At 35.9% G+C, this 23162-nt stretch overlaps 1 protein-coding gene across 1 annotated transcript in view; it reads left to right on the forward strand.

The window, feature by feature from the left end:
* The window catches only part of GALNT1 (polypeptide N-acetylgalactosaminyltransferase 1), a 65554-nt gene that overhangs the window by 25040 nt on the left and 17352 nt on the right, over positions 1-23162 (forward strand). The window contains exons 4-6 of the mRNA XM_085310711.1: positions 14428-14594; positions 20914-21121; positions 22727-22897. Coding sequence (XP_085166837.1) covers positions 14428-14594; positions 20914-21121; positions 22727-22897 — 546 coding nt within the window. The remainder of the gene's footprint in view (positions 1-14427; positions 14595-20913; positions 21122-22726; positions 22898-23162) is intronic.

Raw genomic sequence — 23162 nt, forward strand, 5'->3', positions numbered from 1 at the left:
TCTTGCCTCTGAAGTATTGATCCTTTCAGAGTCATCTGAGTCATGAGTAATTAGAAAGAAAATTGTAGCCTTGCTTTAAATAAAACTAAGATTGCTTTACTCTCCTGGGGCTATCCTGGCAAGGTAGCTGATGAACACCCCCCTCCACTCTCCCAACTTGTGTATGAAAGAGACTTTCAAGTTAAACAGAGCTCGTGAAATAAGATTTTTTTTTCCCACAATCAACTACCTGCATTCTTCTGCAAGAATCATTTGCTATACAAACTTGGCTTGCTACTACTGTATACACAAGGCCTAACTGCTGGATTATTTGTTTTAATGTCCTACCTCAAAAAATGATATGAGGAGGAATGAGAAGAAGCTCTGACTACTTCGTGTTTAAAGATCGGATTTGTATGTCCCTTCGTCTGTACTAATGGACATAGTGTGCCAGTTCTGGCAGTGTTAGTGTTTTTAGTAAACTTTGATACTGARACACATTTATTGTTAAATATAAGACTTTGTAGGTTTGAATTAATGGGATTTTTCAATTAATTTGCAGATTTATTGTTTTTCAGATTTTGTGGTCACTATTTGTGTGTTTCTTAGTATTRTGGAAGAATGGAATGTGTGAACTTTGAGTRGCTTTTTTGAAAACTGGTATTTTTTCCTCCCTTCTATGTATATACAAGTTTGTTACATAGTTGTATTCTGCTTTTCCTGTCTCACACATCATCRTTCTGATTATAGTTATAATTTCGCAATGGATCTCTCTTGGCATTCGTGAAGATTCGTACATAGTGTCTGCCCTTCTTAATGTTTTCCATATAGAATAAGAAATTATCTCTTAATACAGTGAGGGCTGCCACTGATTAAGGACTTCTAGTTAACCTGCAAAATTTGTTTTAGCCATAAGGGAGATCATGAGTTTCTTTTGAGACTTTTGGTAAAGTTGAAATGCTAATCAGGGTGATTTCTGTTTGTGTTTTTCTGGAAGAACAGGATGGAAGAAAATAGTACAACTTTGGGAAAATGGTAGTTATAAGAGTTGGTTTATTTGAAAGGTAAACATGGGTTATTTTTCATTATGATCCTGGAAGTAAGGAGGCTACTAAAGAACATTATCTGCTTATCAGCGCTAATAGTGGAAAACTTGAATGTATTTATTCCACAATTTTATAATTTGGGTACAAAATTAAGAAATATAATACCTTATGTGTGTATGTCAAAAGTTGCCTGTGTTATTTGTAATCATCAACTTTATAAAATCTACTTTTGAATTAGCTAAAAATTGGAAGAGAAATTGTCATAAACTATTACAACTTTAGTAGCTAGGCAGTACTCAAGCTTTCACGGAGAAGTCAAATTACAATTTTAAAGTCGAGTTGAGCTATAGTAACTTTTTTGYCTTGCACGCTTGGCCATGGTCTGTAATTTTTGTTTTACAGTGGGATATATATTATACTTTATCAGTAAGTTTGGAGCATTGCATTTGTTCATCTTTTACATTTATATGGACATGGATACGAATACTATTACAATACTATACGAATAAAAGTGGAATCATAGAGTAAAATCTTGAACGAGAGACAGAGCTGGATTTTGTGTTTTTATATTTTTCTGCCAACAGTTTTAACATTCACTTTCTCTGTGAGTTTTTAAGAGAGTTTTTTTTTTTTTTTGGAAGAATAGTTGTCTCCAAAAGCTCCTTCTTTTGAGTTCCTTTCAGTATTTACTCCAGAAGTTCATGCTAATTAGGAAGCTAGGAAGTGTGCTAACATTTCTCAAGCAAATCTAAGTATTACTATGTTTACAATGTAAAAAGTATCTTAAGCTGTACCTGTGGGTTAATACTACTTTTCAGAAAAACTGCAGCCATTTTCGGAATAGTGGTAACTGTAAATATGCTCAGATATGTGCTATGAAGTTATTTATCTCAGTAGTCAGAATATTCACATGGTTAGAAGCATTTTCTGCAGCGTTAGCAGAGTTGGTTCTGCAGTAACTGCTTAGCCAGGATTTTTTTCTTGTGCTGTCTAAATCCCTGCTAATATGGGAATAGTTGTGGGAGAGAGAGGAGGAGTAATTCTAGCCATTCCTTGCCCCTTTTTTGTGCTTTACAGTGCAGCTGCGGATGGCACTTTCAGTTAAGGTTTTAGAGAAGCAGGGCATGTTCAAGGGCTGACTAAGCTGCTCAGCCATGTAGTTATTTCACAGGTTTGGTGGGTTAATTCCTGAGATGTGGCATGGGAAGAGATGGGATCTTTTTGATTTCTAYATTTCTCTGGCTGTGGCAGTTCTTTTTGAAATACTCAAGTTTGTAAACTCAACTTGGTGCCTACCAGTTAACCATTGAAAAGCTAGTGAAATTAGATGTGCCAGGACCCATTTGCCCTACGTATTTAATGATGTTGACATAATCTGGCAGCTGGAGAGCGGCTTTGAGAAGCAGTCTATRTTGTCATTCATGCTAGTTGTTAGTTCTGCCAGAACACCACTGTAATCTGCATGAGGGCAATCACGGCTTTATAGCCCTGCTCAGTCCTATGGAGCTATGAGGCAGCTACTGCCTTAATATATTCAGCCTTCTAGCTTGCACTTGTGCATCTGAATAATCAGAGTTTAATCTCTATAAATGACCTGTTTGGTGCATAATATTTAATTTTTTTGGCCAAGACCTTTTTTTCTTAGTAGAAGAACAGAGATGTGAGCTGCTTGAATACTGTTAGGCACTCCCCCAGCTCTGGGAAACTCCTCAGTTGCATAGATCTACAGAGATTTAAAGCTGCTCTGTTGAGTGTTGCCTCAGATATATTAATAGGTTTATATGATTATTTGGCCCAAAATTGTTTAGGAATATATAAATAGTTCTAAAATCACTGAGAAGCCCCTGAATTCCTAGTCATTCTGTATCTGAAAGGGGAAAAATATTCTACGTATTCTTCTAGTCGTCCCAATTAAATGACTTATTTAACAAGGAAAAAAAAATCAGGATTTTYTTTTTCACCTGGATTCTTCCACAACTCTGAACTGGGGTATGTTGGAGTAATAAATTGATGGTACTGACAGAGCTGTGACCTCTGAAAGAAATGTCAGTGTGCAGTCACAAGCAGCTGGGGTTGACAAATTCGTTTTAAGTAGTTAATAGAATATTTCTTGTAAGTGTGTCTTATTCTGGTTTGTGAATCAGTCATCAAAGTGGGAGTTGATTCACATTTGTGAGGAAAATACGCAGCTGTGGGCTTGACATGACAGCAAAGATTGGTGATTAAGGACATGAGTCTTGCCTTGAGTTTGCTGAAGAATAGTGAGGCAATGACTAAAATAGTCATTGTAGGTGTCAATGACTAAAATAGGTGTTCAGCTGTGTATGTCTCTCTTATATTGGTAATAAGACTGTAAAGCCATGTGGTTGAACGTGTGAAATTTCTATGCGTCATATGACTTGGTTTTATTCTCAGGTCTGCTTGAGGTGACTTTGAATCTGCTTTGTAAAACGGAGAATGAGCACCATGTGCTAAGGCTGAGGTGGTCAGGTCTCTGGGCTTTATTGCTTGTAGAATGTGTTTTAAAAAGTCATTGTGTCTCTGGGATGAGAGTTCAGTCCCAATTCCGGCTCCTTTGTGCCAGAAAAGAGCATCCATAAAACTGTCTTTTTCCTTAGGCCACAGTGGAGCACTGGAGATGTATCTGGAATAGGCCCTTGTCAGGCAGCRTTGTGTAAGCTCTGGGCCCTGACTTGAGCGTGTGGCACTGAGCTAGGAGGCTGTCGTGTCTTACAGGTCAGAACTTCTCTGAGAGCTGGTGGCCTTCACAGAGCAGGGCAGCAGCAACAGGCGGTGTGGAGAGATTTGGCTAGCTTTGCACCCCTTTCTCCAAGGCTACAGATTCTGTAGAGCTCAGTAAAAAGTATCATCTTTGTCTTTTTGCTGCTGAGTCAGTACAATATTATCAAAATGAAGAATTTTAGAAGTCTTGTTACATCTYGGTCCTGCATAACGTATGGGATGTTTCAAATGTCCTCTTCTCAAACTGTCTGCTCTAAGGAAGAGTGTGTATGTTAGCTTTTAATTGGTACAGATAATGTTAAGGTATAGCCAGAGTTTTTAGCCAGATGATGGTCCTGTGCATCTGAGTGAACTGGATTTAAATTCATACAATTATGACTTCAGCGATTTAATAGAAAGTTAAGATGCAGTTCTCTATGGTATCAAGGTTTAACCAGTGCAGTAATGTGGTTAACTTAAATTTATTATTGAAGATTATTACTGCAGGGTCAAGCTACTCTACTCAGTTGCTGCTTTCAAGCTTATTTTGACCATCAGGAGGAAGTAGACAATTTTGTTTTTGTTACAAGCCATTCTTCTGAATCTAACATACTCAAATGTGGAGTTTATAGTATTTTTGAAGTTTATAAAATAATGGGCTCCTCTCTGAGTAAGCTTCTTATATGACTAACTCCTATTTTGTAATTTCCATTGTTGCAAACAACTGTATTTAGGTCTAGGCTTTCAAGTGCATCAGATACTGTTAATTACATGATACAGTATAGTGCTTCTCAGTTATGTGACTGCAATCTGCTTTTCAAACATATGCTTAAAGTATAGTCAACCGAAATAYGTATGTGAGAGTATATTAGAATTTGCATTTTAACTTCTGAAAACATAAATTGTTTTGACTACAAGGATTTGCTGTACACTTTATTACAGTTGAATCATAATAAGACACAAATTGGTCAAGTTTATACAATCACTGCGTGAGGAAAATAGTTTATTCAAATAAACTATTCATGGTAGGGCTAATAAATGCACATGCAGTAGTATACTCTTGGAGTGTACTCAAGTATGTTGAGCTTCGTAGATTTCTTTTGAATGACAGCACTTGAGTATTTGCATATATTCTGGTGCCTGAGAAGGTGTGCTCTTTTTAATTTTGCTAATTCATCCAGGAGAAATTCTAAGGAAGTCATTTCAAATTACATCTAATCTGGTGTAAATGTGTCCAGCAGCCAAAAGGAGAAGTCTCACTTGATACCGATCCAGCAATTGTATGAGTTCACAGACTCAGTGGAGGCTTGCGCACCRAAAGGGGGGGTGGGCAAGTATGCTGTTGGATCAGCAAAATGAACAAACACACCCAGCAGCTGTATGATTGCCAGATGTTGCCGAAAGGATAGGGTGGGACATAACTGTGATGATGGGAAGTGGGGTTATTGCTTTTGACAGGAGCCTAGAGTTGCACCTGATGAGGTGCAACTCTTCATTATAGAAAGTGTGTGTTACGTGGTCATGGGGATTTAAAGTMGGTCCAAAAATTGTGATAGATTTTGTGAACTTTTAGTATTTGTTAAGCTCAGGCTGTGGCAATGTAGAAGAACATTCAAAAAAGCAAAGTTTTCAAGAATAGTGAAAGGTGAAAGTTTATTCAACACTTTTTGTCACAAGTTAGGAATCCAGACTGTTAATTTACCTGGGATATGGAGAGGAAATAGGCTGATGTGGTAACTAGCAATGTAACTTCCAGCAGTGATACGCTGAAAGTCTGAAAGGAGGTGAGGCATTAAAGCTTGACAGTTCTCTTTCAAAGCACGAACATTTTTCATCTGACTTTTTTTGTTGCATGCAGTTTATTACTGGCCTAGTGCAGAATCAATATTTGGAAATTTTCTTGTTCCTGTTGATTTAATACACTAGCCAGAAGAAATTGGGTGTAAATCTCTTTCCTAGAGGGAAAAAAAATAACTTTAAAAATCAGTTGATTTCTATAAAGTGTTTTCTGTATAGTTGATGATCTCGTTCTTAGTTACAACTGTCTTTCAGTTTGGATGAGCAGCTATATATTATGTATGTTCATATATTATCAAATTGATAGGTCAAGTATGCAAAATAATTGGCAAATGAACTTAAGGTTGAATTTCAATCCTTGAGGAATTTTTTTTCTTTTGTTTTAAATCCAAAGATGCTTTTGTATGATCACTTTCAGGGTAGTCAATTGCAGGTAATTATTTTTGACATTCTGCTTGAATTCTGTCACCACAATGGTTTTAAGGCCCATTTTGGATTTTGTTTCCAGGGTCTAAAGAAGATTTCTACTTGAATCATGAGATAATGCGACCTTTCTTATATCCAAATCTTTGAAATCAGAAGAAAGGAAAATTTCATACTCTTGATGTCAGGTAAATTAACATAATACTACTGAAGGCAGACATTTCAGCAGGCTGGATGCAAATGTTTAAATAAGAATGAAAGATTTGCCTGCATTCAGATTACCTGTTAAGAAAGATTAATTGTAGTTGTCATACGAATTATATAAGTAAAGACCTGCTGTTTTAAAACAATTCGATTTAGAGGAAGAGGCTTTTCTCACGAGTAGTGTGAAGGTTTACTGCTAACTTCTCTGTAGTGGTGGTTTTTTTTTTTTTGGTGTGGCCACAAATTACTGTGGACTTTGTATGCAAAGTCGGTGTATTGAAAAGAGGTTTGGTGTATTATGGTATACAGTGATTCCCTCTTTCAGAAGTATTGCTTTTAGCTCTTTTGCTGTGCTGGTTCTCTGTGAATATGAAATAATTTCCCAGTGCAGATTGTCTACATTCTGCGTACGATAGGCTTTGTGTATTCTTAATGTCTATGCTGGAATCAACTTTTATTAATGTCCTTGTTTGTAATGGCATTGTAAGGCTGCTGTTGATCTCCAGGAAAGACTAAATCACTGTTTACCAGAAATAAAGCTCTTAAATGCTGTAGTATTTTAACACTTCAGTCTGAGGTTACCATCTCTGTAGCGGAGGTGGCAGAGGAAACTGAGCTGTTTCAGCTGCTTCAGCATGTCTCCAAGTCTTATTTCCAACCTGCTTTCATCAGCTTTAAGCAAAAAAGTAGACTTTACATTGGATGTAGCTGTGCCTCAGCTTTATTACCTTCCTTTAGCTTTACTGCAGGCCGTAACTTTTGGAAAATGGACAGGTAAACAGCTGAGTGCTGACATTTTATGGCACTGCAGCACGATTCACCAGATATCATTAGTTAAAGCCTGAGGTTTCCTGACAGGAGTTAAGATAGTTTTTCTCTAGCAATCTTGTGTTAACTTTGGTAACCTCAGTAGAAAATAAATGTGCATTTTCAAATCTTAGGATACTGATACTTACTTCTCAGACTCCACTGTATTTTAATTATGCTATTTATATTGAATCACTAGTGTTAATCAGCTTTGTTATAGGTGCTATGTAGTATTTCCTCACAACTTTAATTCTAACATGATTTTCAGTAAGACTTTTAAATTTGACAAAAGAATAATTGCAAGTTCTGGRATGTGATTTATTTATAACTGTAACTTTTATCTATAACTTATCTATAGCCTACAAGATCAAAAGATTGGACTAAATTGTAAGACAAATAAAAGATGGAAAAATAGTTACCATAGTACTGCTTCCAAAATCCCATCAACTCTGCAATATTGCACTGTGTGTATCAGCTGTGGTCTGAGCTCTAATGAGGTTGCCCAGCTGAGCTGCATGGTGCACAGCAGATGCTTTTGCTTGCATTGTCCTTTATCAGAATGCTCTGGGTTATATGTGCTGTGCTGAGAAACAAAAGTTACACACAGCTTTTGCTGATGTTAATGTTTTTGTGCCATTTGAAATCATTTCAGTGGTCATGCTTTTTTTTCTTGTGAAAAGCTGGTGGAATCTGGGCATAAAACTCATCTCAGATGTAGCAGATCATGGCTCAGCTAGTGTCGAAGTCCACTAGTTTGTTTGTTTGTTTTTGTTTTGTTCAGATAAGCTCAAGTGGCTCCATTTTGACAATTCCATTAAAAAAAAAAAAAAAAAAACTACTCTGGTGTTACTTGTCTTCTTTCCACTCATCTATGGAGAGTAACCTGTTGGCAGCCAAGGGAGAGGTAGAGATGTGTGCTATAAAGTTTAGAAATTTAGGATCTGTTTCTAATGCAGACTAGAAATATCACATCTTCCTAGAAAAGAAAAGCTACAAAAACTGTTTTACTGTTCTATCTCAATGAAGAAACTTTTTCTTATTGTTTCTCACTGCATAGGCATTATGGTAGTATGTAATTGGTTTCCTACAAGACAGCTTCTGCCTGTAGCCTTTTTTGGTCTGCAGGTCTTTAGCCTATGAAACAGAGGTATGCAAGACCTATCAAGATATTAAATCCCACTTTACTGCATTACTTTAAGAAATGCTTTAACATGTGTTTGAAAGATGTGAAGATAGATCAGTGCTAACTTCATTTTAAATATTTGGCTTTTAAGGTATGACAGTATTGCATGTAACACTCAAACTTGGATATTAGGGATAATTTCTAAATTAAACTGAATGTTAAATAAAAGGTATTGAATGTAGTTTATTTCAATGTATTGATAAAATGTTGAGCATTATCCTGTAATAAGATGACTGTGCAGTTATTTCTGAGGGAATCTTTGAAGTATATGTAGAAGTCTCAACAGTAAGCTGAAGAAGATAGGATAGTGACTGGCAGTGTTTGAGTTCCTGGCATTTGTGCACTTTGGAGATGGATGATTAGGATGTGTTGGTCTTGCTGCGTTCTGAGTCAGGCAATGAGCAGAGCAGCGCAGGTGTCAGAATTTCAACTTCCAAGGAATTCAAATGAAGCATCTTGTAAGATCTCCTCAGATTTCTTCTGTCCCTGCAGTGTGGAAGAACGGTTTTTTCATTCCTCTGTTGGCATGAGGGAAAAGAGAGGATTCCAGTTCTGCCAGATGTGAAGCAGGGTTGAGAGTAAACAGTGTTGGTGATACAGAAATCGCAAAATGGACATGCTGCTGTTACTTCCCACTACCTCAGTGGATTTCCTGTGCAGTATAATGAGCATACCTGTCTCTGCTGAAGAGGATTGTAAAATCTGTTTTATCTGCCTGGAGTGCACTTGTGAATCTATTGTCTAGATGCTTTAATACTTACCTTACTGTGTTTTAGAGGCATGAACTATTTCTTTACTAGCATTTGTATGTGAAATTTGTGTCTATCTAGTGCTCCACTCCAGATCCTTCAATTAACATGAAGGCACAGGCATAGCTAATGCTCCAAGGCTCTAGAGAAGAAAAAGCTTCTGTAAGTTGTGATGGCTCGAGTCCTGCCACTAGTGGCATTAGGCATTCTGGATTCCGCACCARGCTTTAGTGGCAGAGGCAGTAACAGTGGCATACTTCTGTCTTCATTGTACTTTGATAGCATCATGAACACTACTTGGATAACTTGGAAAACCTGCCTTTCTTAAGGTCTATTCTGAACAATAATTCTTGCATCTAATTGAAGAGAATTTGCTCTGTTATTCTTTGTTTTGTTTTTATCTTGTTGTCCACAGAAATGGACATAGAGCACCCATGTTTTTCTCTGTTTATTTGTAGCTACTTATTTATGGAATGAGTGGATAGAACACTAACAAAAGATAGATTTTGTATACTAAAGTTTTCTTAGCACCCATTAAATGGGAATTAAATGAATTTTACGACCTTTTGGAAGCAGTATCACTGAAACTACAGTTTTATTTTTATTTTGTGTTTTTGAACAGAAGTGCCCTTGTTGGCCATTACTTCTAGTCATTAAGTAGGAGCTTGAATTGTAGGCTCTAGTTTATGATGACCCTTAGTCTTTAGCCAAAGGGTCAAGTACAATGAGAATTTTGTTTTAATTGATATGATTTATCTTCTCTCAAGATTATGCCAACACAACATACAAAGTCTGAGGTTTGACAACTTACCAGTTTATTTGGACAGAATTGCCTTACTCAATGTCTCTTCTAAATTATTTTCATAATCACCCTTCTAAACTATTTGTACTTGGAGGTGAAAGAGGAAGAAAAAGGACATCGGGTTTGTCAGATGCTCTTTAGTTGTATTTGAAATGGCATCAGATTGTTACCAGTTGGCCAACTCCAATCCATTGAATAAAGTTTTCCTAGAGATTTGTTTATAAACACCCCCTATCCTAAAATCTGTAGAGTTTCTWTATAGGAGTCAACATCTTTGCAAAAAGTTGTGATAAACAGGTAAGTATAACACAACTGGCAKTTGCTTTTGTCCTTCCATTATACATTGAACTGTGAAATCAGGCTACAGGGTGTTAGGGACAGCTTTTACTTATCTTGTTATCATTGTTCCTCTTTAGAAAATGTTTTATACATATATGTTTATATCCATCCTCCTTTTACATTTAATCCTTAAAATCTGAATTCAAGTTGACTCAGTTGGTTAGAGCGTGGTGCTAATAATACGAAGGTCGTGGGTTCGATCCCTGTATGGRCCACTCATTTGAGGGTTGGACTAGATGATCTCCAGAGGTCCCTTCCAACCTTAGCAATTCTATGATTATGTGATTTTATGATGAATGATATGGACTTGTTGCACCACCTCATACTCTGGAGCCAGAGGGCCAATTAGGCGTAACCATGTGGTTATCTGCAATATCTGCCCAAAGCATTCTGATTATGTGGCACATGCTCTAGGTGACTCTGCTGAGCAGGGAGGTTGGACTAGATGATCTCCAGAGGTCCCTTCCAAACTTACTGATTCTATGATTCTATGAATTGCAAATTGTGGAATTCTATGAAGAATGGGTGTTCTGGGAGCATCTTATAGAGGTCAGGAGCTGAACCATGTCCATTAGTGCCCTGTGGCTCTCTTGTAGAGCATAACCTGTAAACTTAAAATTTTCCTCAAATCTTTTTTTTTTTTTGATGGTATATTAAAATTCTTGGGTAATTTCCATTATATTTTCCCAATTATATGAAAGCGAGAAATAAAATAATAGCCTTGTACTCCTCCCTAGTGCAGCTGAAGTTGAGTATTTCAGTGTAGCAGAAAGAGGCTTGGTATAAAGAATGTTACTATTTTGAACACTGGGATGTGTACTTGAGGAAACATGATTAATCAGACTTTTTGTCTTGATCCCATTTTAACAATYTGGCCCACTTTTTTTCTGTGCCTTTAGGTAATAGGGCACTAAGTCCCTGACTGCATTTAAAATGCCTAATATCTTTTAGGAGTTTGCACAATCTAAATAGTATATGGAGTTGCATTAGCCAGCATTTTGCGTGGTAACTGCCACAGATTAAAGAAAGGAGATTGCATTTCATGTGATGTACACATTCTCAGCCACTGTTTGGAGTTTTCATTAAATTACTAGAGTTGGTATGCATTCCTAATGTTATGCAGTCAGTCTGAAAATTTGAGGTATGATCCAATAAAAGGAACATAATGTATTAGTAGTGAATAGAAATTCAAATCTCTCTTAATTCCTACTGAGGATGTGTCATACCTTTGATGGTTCAGTTATGCTATTAGTGTTGCATAACCAGCAGTTGAAACTAATGCTGTATATTAAATTCCATAATAATCCTTTTCTAGAGTAATTTATTTTCAAGTGAAAGACAAAAAGGACTCTTAATTTAAATGTTAATTGGTAAGTGTAAAAATAAGGTTTACGTAGCAGGCCAATGCTCTAATCACAGGTGTCAACTGTTTTGTTTCATTTCTTCTGTTTTATGTTCCTGCAGCAGTAAGCGGAAAGGGAGTATCTGCCAATATCTTCAAAATTAAAATCTTTTATATGTTCACAAAGGTTATTCAAATACATATGAAAATAATATATAGGGAGACAGGTGAAAGGATATGCAGCACTTATTCTTTCCTTTATCCTGCCTGCATTAACAAATCTTTCTGGAATAACTTCACACCAAACATTTTATTAAGATTAGCATTCAAAAGACATGCCAGTTGTGTTAGGAAATGCCATTGCATTGCTACTTATGATAGCCTTCTAAATACTTGTAAACAAGGCAGTTTTCTCGTCACTCTTAAATATTACCCCAGAAGTGTTCTAAATCCTCTCTGAAACCGAACTAGACAACGTTAGGCATGAAAGATTTTGAATTACAGTGCTGGATCCTCAGGCACCTCCAGGAAGAGATTCCTGTCAAAAGAGACGTTCCTATTACTCTAAATGAAGGCCAGCTAATTTAGAGTTCTCTTTCCTATGAGTATCCTGTCAAAATAAAACAGGAAGAATCAGTAGATTGGTATTACTACTATCACAGAAGGTCCACAATCGGATGCTTATTTTGGTCTAAAAAGCAGTGATGTTGCAAAAGAAAAAAATATTTGAGAATTCATTTCAGTTTAAAATAATGAAATTGACTGAACAAATGAAGAAATAGGGGAAAAATTCTTTTCCTTAAATACTAAAATTTTTATCTGAAATTCATAGTATTTTGGTTGAAAGTGCTTCATTTCTAAGTGATACCACAGAAATAATCTTGTGAAATACCACAATTTATAAGATATTTTCTTTATAAATGAATTRAATCAGAAAACAGAGATATGTGACTGTTTTCCCCAAAGATCTGGTGACAATCACTTCTCTGGTGGATAGTTAAATTTGTTCTTAATTCTAGGTAAGTATAATATTGAAGACAGATTGTGCCTCATCCTTCAAAGATGTCACTATTTCAAATCTCAAAAGTAAAATAGGATTCCATAGAAGCTCTTCATGACATTCGTTAAATAATATCTACTCTTCATTGATCCTTTCTGGGATTTGGGTGCACCTTGGACTTTTGTCACTACCTTCAAGTTGAAATGCCTCTATATTATATGAGCTGCTGTCACTCATAAGTGAGAGCAACTAACCAAGTACTCTAGTAAATATTATACTTATTCTGGCTAACCAAGTACTCCAGTAAATATACTGGAGTATATCCACTTATAGTCAAGGAGTGGATAGCCCAGCTTTGGCTTGTGTTCATGGGGTTACCTGCTTTTTTAAAGGAAAACAGGGTGCAAATATCTGTTAATGTCATGATCCTGTACTGGCAGGTTGTTCCTTCAGTATTCTTTTTATATGTGTAAGGTGAAAGATATGTACTTCTCAGGCCCTTATACTGGGCCACTGCTATTAAGGTGACAGTCTTGACTACTCATCTTGTTAGCATATTTTAATAGTATGTAGATCAGATTACATTATAGTGAATTGATTCAGTGATCTGAGATCTGATAAAAGCTTTTCTGTTGGAATGAAGCTCCATTGAATGTTTCTTTTTCTTTTTTAAATGTTTTTCTTGTTTATGAGAACTGCATATTTCTGTTAGTTTTGATCCCTAAAGGTTTTGGTGCCATCAAATTTTATGCAAGCTTCCACATGTGATTTTGAATATGCTGAAAGAACAGATCTGTGCAAAGAACAGAGATTTTTCATTGTCGGTTTTTAGAGCAGAATCCTATTTTCAGAATTGCTAGAGTACTTTAGAACAATGTACTAATTTTTTTCTAAAAGATGCTGAAAATATTACTTGTTTCAATGTGGTGTGGTAGGGAGTTTTAAATGTTGGTTATCAAAGGGATATCTGGAGTGTGTATATTATTATTATTATTATTTTACATAAATGTCCTGGGTATACTACTTGGTGAACTAAACCTGTGGTCTTGCATGTGAACTATGGAATGTGGAAGAAAAAATAAAGCTATACATACACACATGCTACACACATGCACACATTTTTATATCACCTCCAACATGTATAAGATGTGAAAGAGACCCTTTGTGCAATATAAACCCAATACAATATCAAATATACTTGATTTACCAGTATTACTGATAGCACGCATGTAGTCTTTACTTTCTCCAAACGTGACTGTCTTGAACTGTTTTCCTCTTAGCGATGAATTATTTTATTTATTATATACTTACTTACATTTCTGTTTCTTTGAAAGTTATCCATTTCTCACCTTTTGCATCTCTGAATCCTCTCCTCCTCCCCCACTGGAGTCTAGAGTTTCCCCTTTTACCTCTGAGGGGACAAACTCTTTTCAGTTGTCCCATGTGACAGGACAAGAGGCAATGGGCAAAAACTGAACCACAGGAAGTTCTGCCTGAACGTGAGAGGGAATTTCTTGACTCTGAGAGTGACGGAGCACTGGACCAGGTTGCCCAGRGAGGTTGTGGAGTCTCCTTCTCTGGAGATCTTCAAGGCYYGCCTGCCTGCAACCCTGTCTAACATGCTCTAGGTGACCTGCTGAGCAGGGAAGTTGGACTAGATGATATCTCCATATCTTACTGATTCTATGTAGATCCAAATTAAGGACTCAGATTAGTACACTTGATTGTGATGCTCCTCATGAAACAGATAGCAGAAATACTCTGTTATTGTGTGTGTATGTTAACCTTATGGATATGTCTTTCATTTCTAGTATTGGTTATTTCTTAGTGATAAGATGGAATACATGGATGTATACAAAAACGTAAGGATGTTTGTTATGTGACAGTATAAGTCTGAAGTGTTTGCCTACTTTGCATACAATTRATATATCACAAATGTTACAATGTAGTTTTGAGTCTTAAAAAGTGCACTTTGACATTGCAGTTCTAACTGAAGGCCTGATCTGTAAAATATTTGCCTTTTTTTGGTTTACAGGTGTAAAACAAAGGTGTATCTAGACAACCTTCCCACAACAAGTGTTGTCATTGTTTTTCACAATGAGGCCTGGAGCACACTTTTGCGAACTGTTCATAGTGTGATAAACCGGTCACCACGACACATGCTGGAAGAAATTGTACTCGTAGATGATGCCAGTGAAAGAGGTAATGATAATGTGGAAGTCTCGCAGATACTTTAGCTTGCTGCTYTTTTTACTCCAAAAATTTAAACTGACTTTCTATGGATTTTAGCTTTAGCTTGGAAAAAGAAACAGTATTTGCAGGAGAAAAAAGAAAAGGGAGTGGGGGGGATAGTGAGCAACGTCCATATTGAAACTCAGGTGGATCATTCTGCACTGGAAACTAGTGAAGGCTTATCTATCAGCTTTTCTGTTGACAGTGCGGAGCCTGTGTTTTTGACTTCTTTAGTGAGTTYGTGCTGTTCCTGCTTTCATGTTTTGCATTTGGCATTTTAATGCATTCCTGAAGCTTGAGGGCATTTAAAACTTGAATCACCTGATAAACAAAGCAAAGGCAACTTTATGCCTAAATAAAACCAAAAATGCTCCTACCTTACTGCCTCTACTACTGTCAAACATGGAGCTCAGAAGGATTAATTTTGATTATTCAGCTTGTAGGAAGTTGAAATTCAATTTGAGCTGTAAGAGATTCTGCTTTTTAATTAGTGATTTAATTAGTAATTTAATTAGTACCCCAGAAGAAAATTACATGCTAGATACTGAAACTTTTCATGTGCAATGAAATTAATGGAAAAAACTTGAAGCCAATTTCTTCAAAATAAAATGGACTAGAATTTAAATAAAACTGTTTTTAGAATATAGTAAAAATAATATTCTAGACAGTAGATGATATTTTTATTAGTAGGTATTTAGTTTGTGCCTTGATTAATCTTCCCAAGTAGTGTAGGTTTATAAAGTATATCTGTTTTTTGGTGGTGAGGGGGGCAGGGTTCGGTTCGGTTCCCATATGTATATGGGAATGAGGGCTATGTTTTATGTGTGGTTTTAATCTTAAATGTCATAATATATTGAAAGTTTTCCAGTAGTACTAGTTATTAGATGCCACTTGATAAAAGTCTTGGCAACTGCCGGTTGTAGGCTTTATCAGCATGATGCATCTGTATCAGCAGAAATTCGCATGCTTTAGTAGCCAAAGGCTTTAACACGCATCCTGCTGACGCATCAGCTTGAGCTTTCTAACATAGATGCTGCAAAGCCTGTGTTCTCTTCCTTCTGTTAATTTCAGCATCAGAGCAACATGGGTGACTCTTGTCCAAACRGCTGAGATTTATGAATGAAAAGTGACTCTGGGTTTAGGATCATATGGTCTAAGTAGCATTAGGGTGCACCAGTTACAAATGTCAACAGGAGTTTTGATAATGTGTAGCTGAAGCACTTTGGGAGTCCACTCTTGCTCTTCATATTTGATGTGGTGGAAAGTACAAGTTTCTTCTTCAGGTTGCATATGYTTTAGCATATTGCTTGATCTATTCAAAAGTCCTGTAGCTCTATAGTAAAGCTAGTTGTGGAGTAGCTGAGCAGAGTAAAGAAACAGTGTATCAGCTATCTGAGCTCTGACCAACCCACTTTCCTAAGTAGAATAATGCTTGTACTCATGCAGGTCTGTGTGCCTTTCCTTTCTCTCGCAAGTGATACTAACTTTAAATCCTTTAACCAAATTCAGCGCRATTCAATGAAAAGAGATAGGGGACTGTAACACTCTGGAAGAGGAGGAATGCATAAACCCAAGGGAAGGCTACTGCGTGAATGTGCTCCAGATTAGTTGAAAGGTGTGGTTAACTTTGGCCTTTGGAAAAGTACAAGATCAAATTACATGTGTTTTCACTTGTGGGGAATTTTTGAGTGCTCCCCTCAGTGTTTTTTTTTTTTTTTTTTTTTTTGTGGTTGATCAACCTTTATAAAAATTCAAGATTTCTTTAGTTCTATTGCTTGTGGAACTGTTCATCTCTTCTGGAGCTGTTCCTGGGGGGGAAAAAAATCCTCTTTTTAATGCAGATGCTAATATTTAGRTTCTATGTGCTTATATTAAGTTACTATAAAGGTAGGTGCTTCCCTAATGAAACATAGAAAGTACCTTTGGTTTGGTTACCTTTTGCACAAATTTACAATAAACTTCATTTTCCTAGTGAAAATGTAMTGTTTCATCTGTTTGAACAATCTTTGACAGTAATTCAAATTAATGCGAAAAAAATGTGACAGATCAACTCTCACTGTAAATTAGAAATAAAGAGCGATCGAGTAGTGGAATGATGTAGACATAAAATTACTTGTCTCTTCAATGTCATTCTTTTTTCTGTCTCTTTGATATTCTTTGTTTAAAAAAAAAAGTCAGTTTTATCATCGCATTAACCATATCTTCATTATGAAGTGGAATTATAAACCAAATGGAAAATGTGTGTGACTTTCTTAKTGTTTCTAGTTTGAGTTACATGGAAAAAAACAAGGTAACTTCTTTCTAGGCTGAAGACACTAGCATTTCAGAATTTCGTTATTGAAGCTTTCTACATTTAGTTTTTAAATCTGTGATCTTGATTTCAGAACACCCAAGCATCATTTCATTTTGAAGATGTTAAATATTATTTTTGTTTTATTTGTGGCTATTCTCAACAGTTACTGGAAGTTTTTTGCAACAGCACGTTAAGTTTTCAGCAGAAATGTTTTTACATTAATCAAAACTGAAGGTCTGATGCCTGAAAATATAAAGGCTTTAGCATATGCTACTTGAGTATTCTGTTTGTATTGAACTRAAACAGCAAACACTTTCCAGAAAAAGAAAATGTTCAGCCTGAATAGTGTATTTTGAATTCTAGCATCAGAGTCATTTTAATTGGAATAAAGTAAGCAGTCAGTCTGCRTGAAGCACACTTTGTACCTGCCAGCGTCATGCTTTTAGTAAAACAAATTTGCATAATATCACACAGTTTTTACATGGGAAAGAAAGCTTTGGAGAAAGAAGACGCATCTGTAATGTTTGCTTCTCTAGTTAGTAATCAGAATTGCATTTTTTTTGTTGTTTTTAAGTATTGATCTTTAGCTATTTTGCAAAAAAGTTAACAGAAAAAAACCAGAAACAATCAGCACTTAAAACTAGGTCAGTAACGAATGGCCAAGTCTAGGCAGATTGAATCAGGGTAAAAATGTACTCACAGAAGTTAGTTATACAGATGCATTTCAAAGCAATGCATCAAACTTACATTTCTGCAAATATGTCATAAAACTTCATATTTCTTTCATTTTTAAGAAATATTGTATTTGCATGATTATATGCGGTAAATTTGTATCTTATTGTAGCATAATAAAAATATTGTTTGAATTTTAATATTTTATTTATATTCATAGAGTATGTATTTAAATGCAACTCAGTAGTGGAATTGTTCAGTTTTTTTTTTTTCAGTTTGTACACTTGTTTGACTTTAACTGAATGTATTTGCTGTTCATGTTATCTTGGCTTTCTGATTTCTGGTACAGCCACAGAAACTACTTTTCAARCTGTCCATGCTGCTAACTAAAATAAGGCACTGTTTTGATATGGAAAAGTGTTTTAAAAAGGAATATCCAGCAGAAAGAGTTAATTGGAACCAAAATTATGTCTCTGAGCATAAATGAAGTACTATTCTCCCAAGTAAAAATTTTTTAAAARTATTACCAAAACCTCACTCTGATGTTAGAAATGCATGAGGCTATGCCAAAAATTTACTCAGGAACTTCGCTGTCATCCCAGGTTCACTCTTAAACAACTGACTACACAATTGCATAAACTTTTGAATGTTTAATAYAGGATTTAGTATAAACACAACAAACAAGTTTGTATAGAAGATAATCTTTAAAGCTTAATTCAAGCAGACTGAAGCGCATTAAACATGTTAAAAGACTATTCAAATCTCTTCTGAAGAGAAGAGCAAATCTCACCTTCCCAGGAAACTACTGTCAGTTCCTGGCTGGGTGACTAGTGGGATCCAGATCCAGAACTGCAGTTGCAGCTTCTTGCTGCTTGAGCCCTTTGTRAAGAACGGTGACTATATGTTGCTGTAAGAGTCAGTGCTTTGGATGGAAAATACACCGCTTACACGTGAGCATTTAACACTAACTGCTGAATAGCAGAGGAGCACGAGAAGTCTTGATGCCTAAGTTATTTTCAATGTTCTTGTAGGAACAGAAAGGAGGAGGCATCGAGCCTCACCTTTATTTTTTTTCTTATTTTGCCGAAATTTAGTAATATTTTAAAGGCTCAATTACTGAATAGCTGGCACACTGTTCCTGGAAATACTCCCTTCTGAAGTTAATGGAACTATTTTGAACAAGGTGGTAGTTTGGAAGAATATTTTTATGGATATAGTTAAATGTGGGAGGAGGACAGTTCTTAACTCTGTTCCCTCCAGTGCTGAAACACTTCACATGGCTCCTTGATTCCTGCCCCTTGCAACCACAAGATATCTTTTCTAGGTACTTAAAGATAAGTTGAAATTTGAAATCCTTTTATTTTACAAAGAATTTTAGATAGGTCTTAAGTTTCTGATATACGATGCATGGAACATGCTTCTCTGTCATGTATCTAAAACAAACTATTTTAGTGGTSGTTCTTGGCTGGCCACAGCTATGTTGTTGGAGTCTTTCTCGCTTCTWCCTGGCAGAATTTTCCCATTCTTCTGTTTAATAGAGTTGTTCCTTCAAGGCACAAGACATTCATTACATTCATTCATCTCTAAGTAGTTAGAACCACTTTAAAAGATTTTCAGTACTACACATGAAATATGCAGCCCAACCTGTTGATTTGTTTGACTAGTTGCCTAGATCAAGAGGTAGGTAGCAGAGCAAGGGGTGGTTTAATGCTATGGTCTCTTTGTGTATGTTGTGAAAGCCATAGAGATTAAAGCTGGAAACACTAGTTCTTTTAAGTTAGTAACTTTCTAAGGCTACTCTGTAAAGAGAAGAGATTATATTGGCCACCGATTCGGTCTGCCAAATGATCTGTTCTGTACTCATCCCCAGAAGGCCTGCAGAATTTTGAGATGTACAAATGAGGTGGTTTGTCTTACTAAACATRTATTTACTGAATCCCGGTTAGTATGTACATTAAAAATTAACTTGCTTTGAGTTTCTCTGAGACAAATATCTATTCAAGATAAATCAAGCTTTTAGGCCCTTAGCACAGTTCAGCTTTCAAGATATGTCAGAATTAATTTCTGTGGATTTTAGTGACTATCCAACAATGTATAAAAAAAAATGAGGGGGAAATTAGAACTCATTCAACCAGAACAATGGTAGAGAATGGTAATCACCCTTAGGTCAGCTCTGCCTCTTGGGATTTGCAGTACAGCCACTAAAGAGTTCATGGCATGTTGGGTTTTTTTTTTTTTTCCCTTCCCTCCAGCAACACACTTACTCTTCCATGAGGTACTGCCTTACAGTGAATCTTCCTAGAGACCTTGCACTGTTGTAGTAAAACTCTCATGAGCTTTTGATATATCAACTAATATATTCTGTATCTGTGTTTATATATAAAAAAAAAAAAGTAAAAGAAAAACATATTTGGCTTTTATTATTACAGGTTTGAAATCTATAGCTTATTGCAGGTGGCTTTGTTTCTGTGGCTGTCGACTGCATTCTCCCTCTATTGTTTGTCTTCCTTTGATATGCTCTAACAGAAGTTAATTTTTCATAATGACAAAGACTGTGCCCAGCAATGGGAAACTTGTTAATTTGCCAGCTATTTGTAATACAGGTAATTTTATGTCCCTAGGCAARTGGAAGTCAGTTAAGGCTCTGGCATTTTGAGTAATGTTTCTCAAATAAGCTGATTCTTTCGTGATTCAGATAATCGCTTATGTATAGCTGATTTTACCTTTATTTTTGTTTTTAGGTGATGAATTAGTTAAAAGTTTTTAGGTGATGAATTAAAAAAAAAGCTTCTAAAGAAAGCATAAGTGAAAATTGGATTTGGTTGTGTTTTAAACTTTGCTTGCAAAGAAATTATCTGCAAGATACAATACTGTAGGAAATGATTCATTATGAATGCTAGGCAGCTCATTTTTTCTATTTTCTTGGAAGATAAGAGTATGCACAAGGAAATTTGAGCATAGGTTTTTGTAAGTAAGAGTAAAAGGCATATCTACCCCATAATAAAAATTTGTCTATCCTGTCTGATTTCTGCATAAGTGTTCTACAAAGTGCTCTGTTTTTCTTTTCTTTTCTTTTCTTTTCTTTTTTTTTTTTTCACGTTTCCAATAATGAAGAGGAGGAGGAGGAACTTGCCCTACCAAGTGAAACACATGTAGATATGGATGGGCTGCTTATGAGATGATGAGTAAGCAGTAGAGAACTAGGTCAAAAAGTAGGAAAAGGATAGAAAAGAGGCAAGGAAGTGACTCCTATTTCAAGTTGCAACATCAAAAAAAGCAATTTTATATAATTGATGGTTTCTGTGGATTGATCATTGCTTGCAGACTTCTTGAAGAGACCGCTGGAGAATTATGTGAAAAAATTAAAAGTCCCTGTTCATGTGATTCGAATGGAACAGCGTTCTGGATTGATTAGAGCCAGATTAAAGGGGGCTGCTGCTTCTAAAGGCCAGGTCATCACCTTCTTAGATGCTCATTGTGAATGTACAGTAGGCTGGCTTGAACCTCTGCTGGCAAGGATCAAAGCTGACAGGTAATTTTTCYGTCTATTGGTCTATGCTGCTGTTTGTAGGTTAGTAAGAAATGTTCTAAATATTACCATATAACCTACAAGCAAGTATTTGTCTGCCTTTYCAGGGATTGAATTAGTACTATGCTATCAGTGTTATGCTAAGATAATAATTCAGCACAGCTTTTAAAAAGTAAAATTTGGTTAAAATTGAARCTTAATTTAGGGTGTATGTGATAATATATTAAATAACAGGATGTCTCAGCACGGATGGAGTTGAGAGAGCAGTGGAATTTGAGCTCTTCTATCCACAGCCTGAACCACTCCTCCATGAACCTGGGAAGATATTCTTAAGAAAGAAGTGAAACTCTGATCTCCCATAAAACCAACATTAGGCAAGAATGGTCAGATCTACTGGTTTTAGGTTCTCATTGTGATTCCTTTATTCCATAACATATTTGAGTTGTGGATTACATGGGAATGAGTAGAATTCTGTGGTATGGCATGATCTTCTGGGATACGTTTGCCAAAGTTAGAATGGTTCCTGGAATCACAGTGAGTAGCATATAGCATATATCCACGACAGTTTGATGGAAATTGTTCTGAGAATAAAAAGCAGAAGTGAGAGAACTGGTCTGTGTTATAAAACATTCATACATCTGAGTAGTAATTCTGCAGTTGCACACTGTTCTGTTAGTAAACAGAAACAGACGAGACATTGATTTAAATAGGGTGATAGAGAGCTTGGTTTTGGTCTTATGGTTGTTGATATAAGTCACTTCTAAAATTTATCATTAYAAAAGGTAGCATTGCATCATGAAAAAGCTGCAAGTAATAAACTATTTTTGTTCAGGTCTGTGTTAAGACRTCATACTAACCTTCAAGTTATCATCAATACACATTTTTGTGAGACTGTCATATGTAGGTTATTGTTCTGATTTTTTGCTCATTAGATCCTTCAAATTTAGTTGCAACCCTGAAATCCTTTTACATGGCTTTCCATGTGAGGAAGCCTGGTTGAGAACACTTGTTATCTAAGTGTTTCTTAGATTATTAGAATTTATATTTCTGACTRTGTCTTAAAAATGTCAGGACAATGGACAAGGAAGCCTCTTTTTGTAGACTTTTATATAGTAGTTATACTTCATTAACAGCAATCATCTCTGCTTAGTCCTGATGGTATATCAGAATACTTCCTCAGAGCAAACAACTGAATTTTCACTCCAAAACATGTAAGATTTTCTGACCATGTAACTAGAAACCCAAACGTCTCCTGTGTTCCATACAATTGCTGTGTAGCATTGAGAAAGCTCTGATCAGTTTTTCAGTCTGCAGGAAATTCTAGATAATACTGGTAATAAAATGCAAATATTTAAAAATAAGTTAAAAATAACAATAGTATTGACAAAATTGGGTCAGAAATGCACATTTTCATTTAGATGGATTAATTCTAACTAGCAAGACAAAACTTGCACATATTTCATGGTAATCATCTTTTGAGTACTGTATTGTTAAACACAGTAATCTTAAAATATAAATTCTGTGTATGTTAAAAATAAACTGAAGCAAACATCTGACACTTTTCCTGACACTTTTAACTAATAGGTTTTGATACTTCCCTCTCTCTAGGAGAACAGTAGTGTGTCCCATCATTGATGTAATTAGCGATGACACCTTTGAATATATGGCAGGTTCTGATATGACCTATGGTGGATTCAACTGGAAGTTGAATTTTCGTTGGTAYCCTGTTCCTCAGAGAGAGATGGATCGACGGAAAGGAGATCGAACCCTTCCTGTTAGGTAATGAGAAATGACAGATTGATTGAAATGTTTGACTGATGTTTAGTCATATRTTCTCTAGGTTAATATTGTATACAAGTAATTAATGAGTTGTGTCATATCATCGTTTTGGTCTGTTTGAAGGAACAGTGAATTTTTTTTTTTCTTTTTACACAGATGGCTTGTTGGGAAATTTCAGTAGGAGTAAAGGAAGCAATCGGTTTAGGAGTATTTTTAATTTTATGCTAATTACTAGCTAACTAGTTTTTAGACTGCACAAGTTTTA

Source organism: Rhea americana, unplaced genomic scaffold, assembly GCF_003343005.1.
Source record: "Rhea americana isolate MKP2758 unplaced genomic scaffold, rheAme1 scaffold_324, whole genome shotgun sequence".
Classification (NCBI taxonomy): Eukaryota; Metazoa; Chordata; class Aves; order Rheiformes; family Rheidae; genus Rhea; species Rhea americana.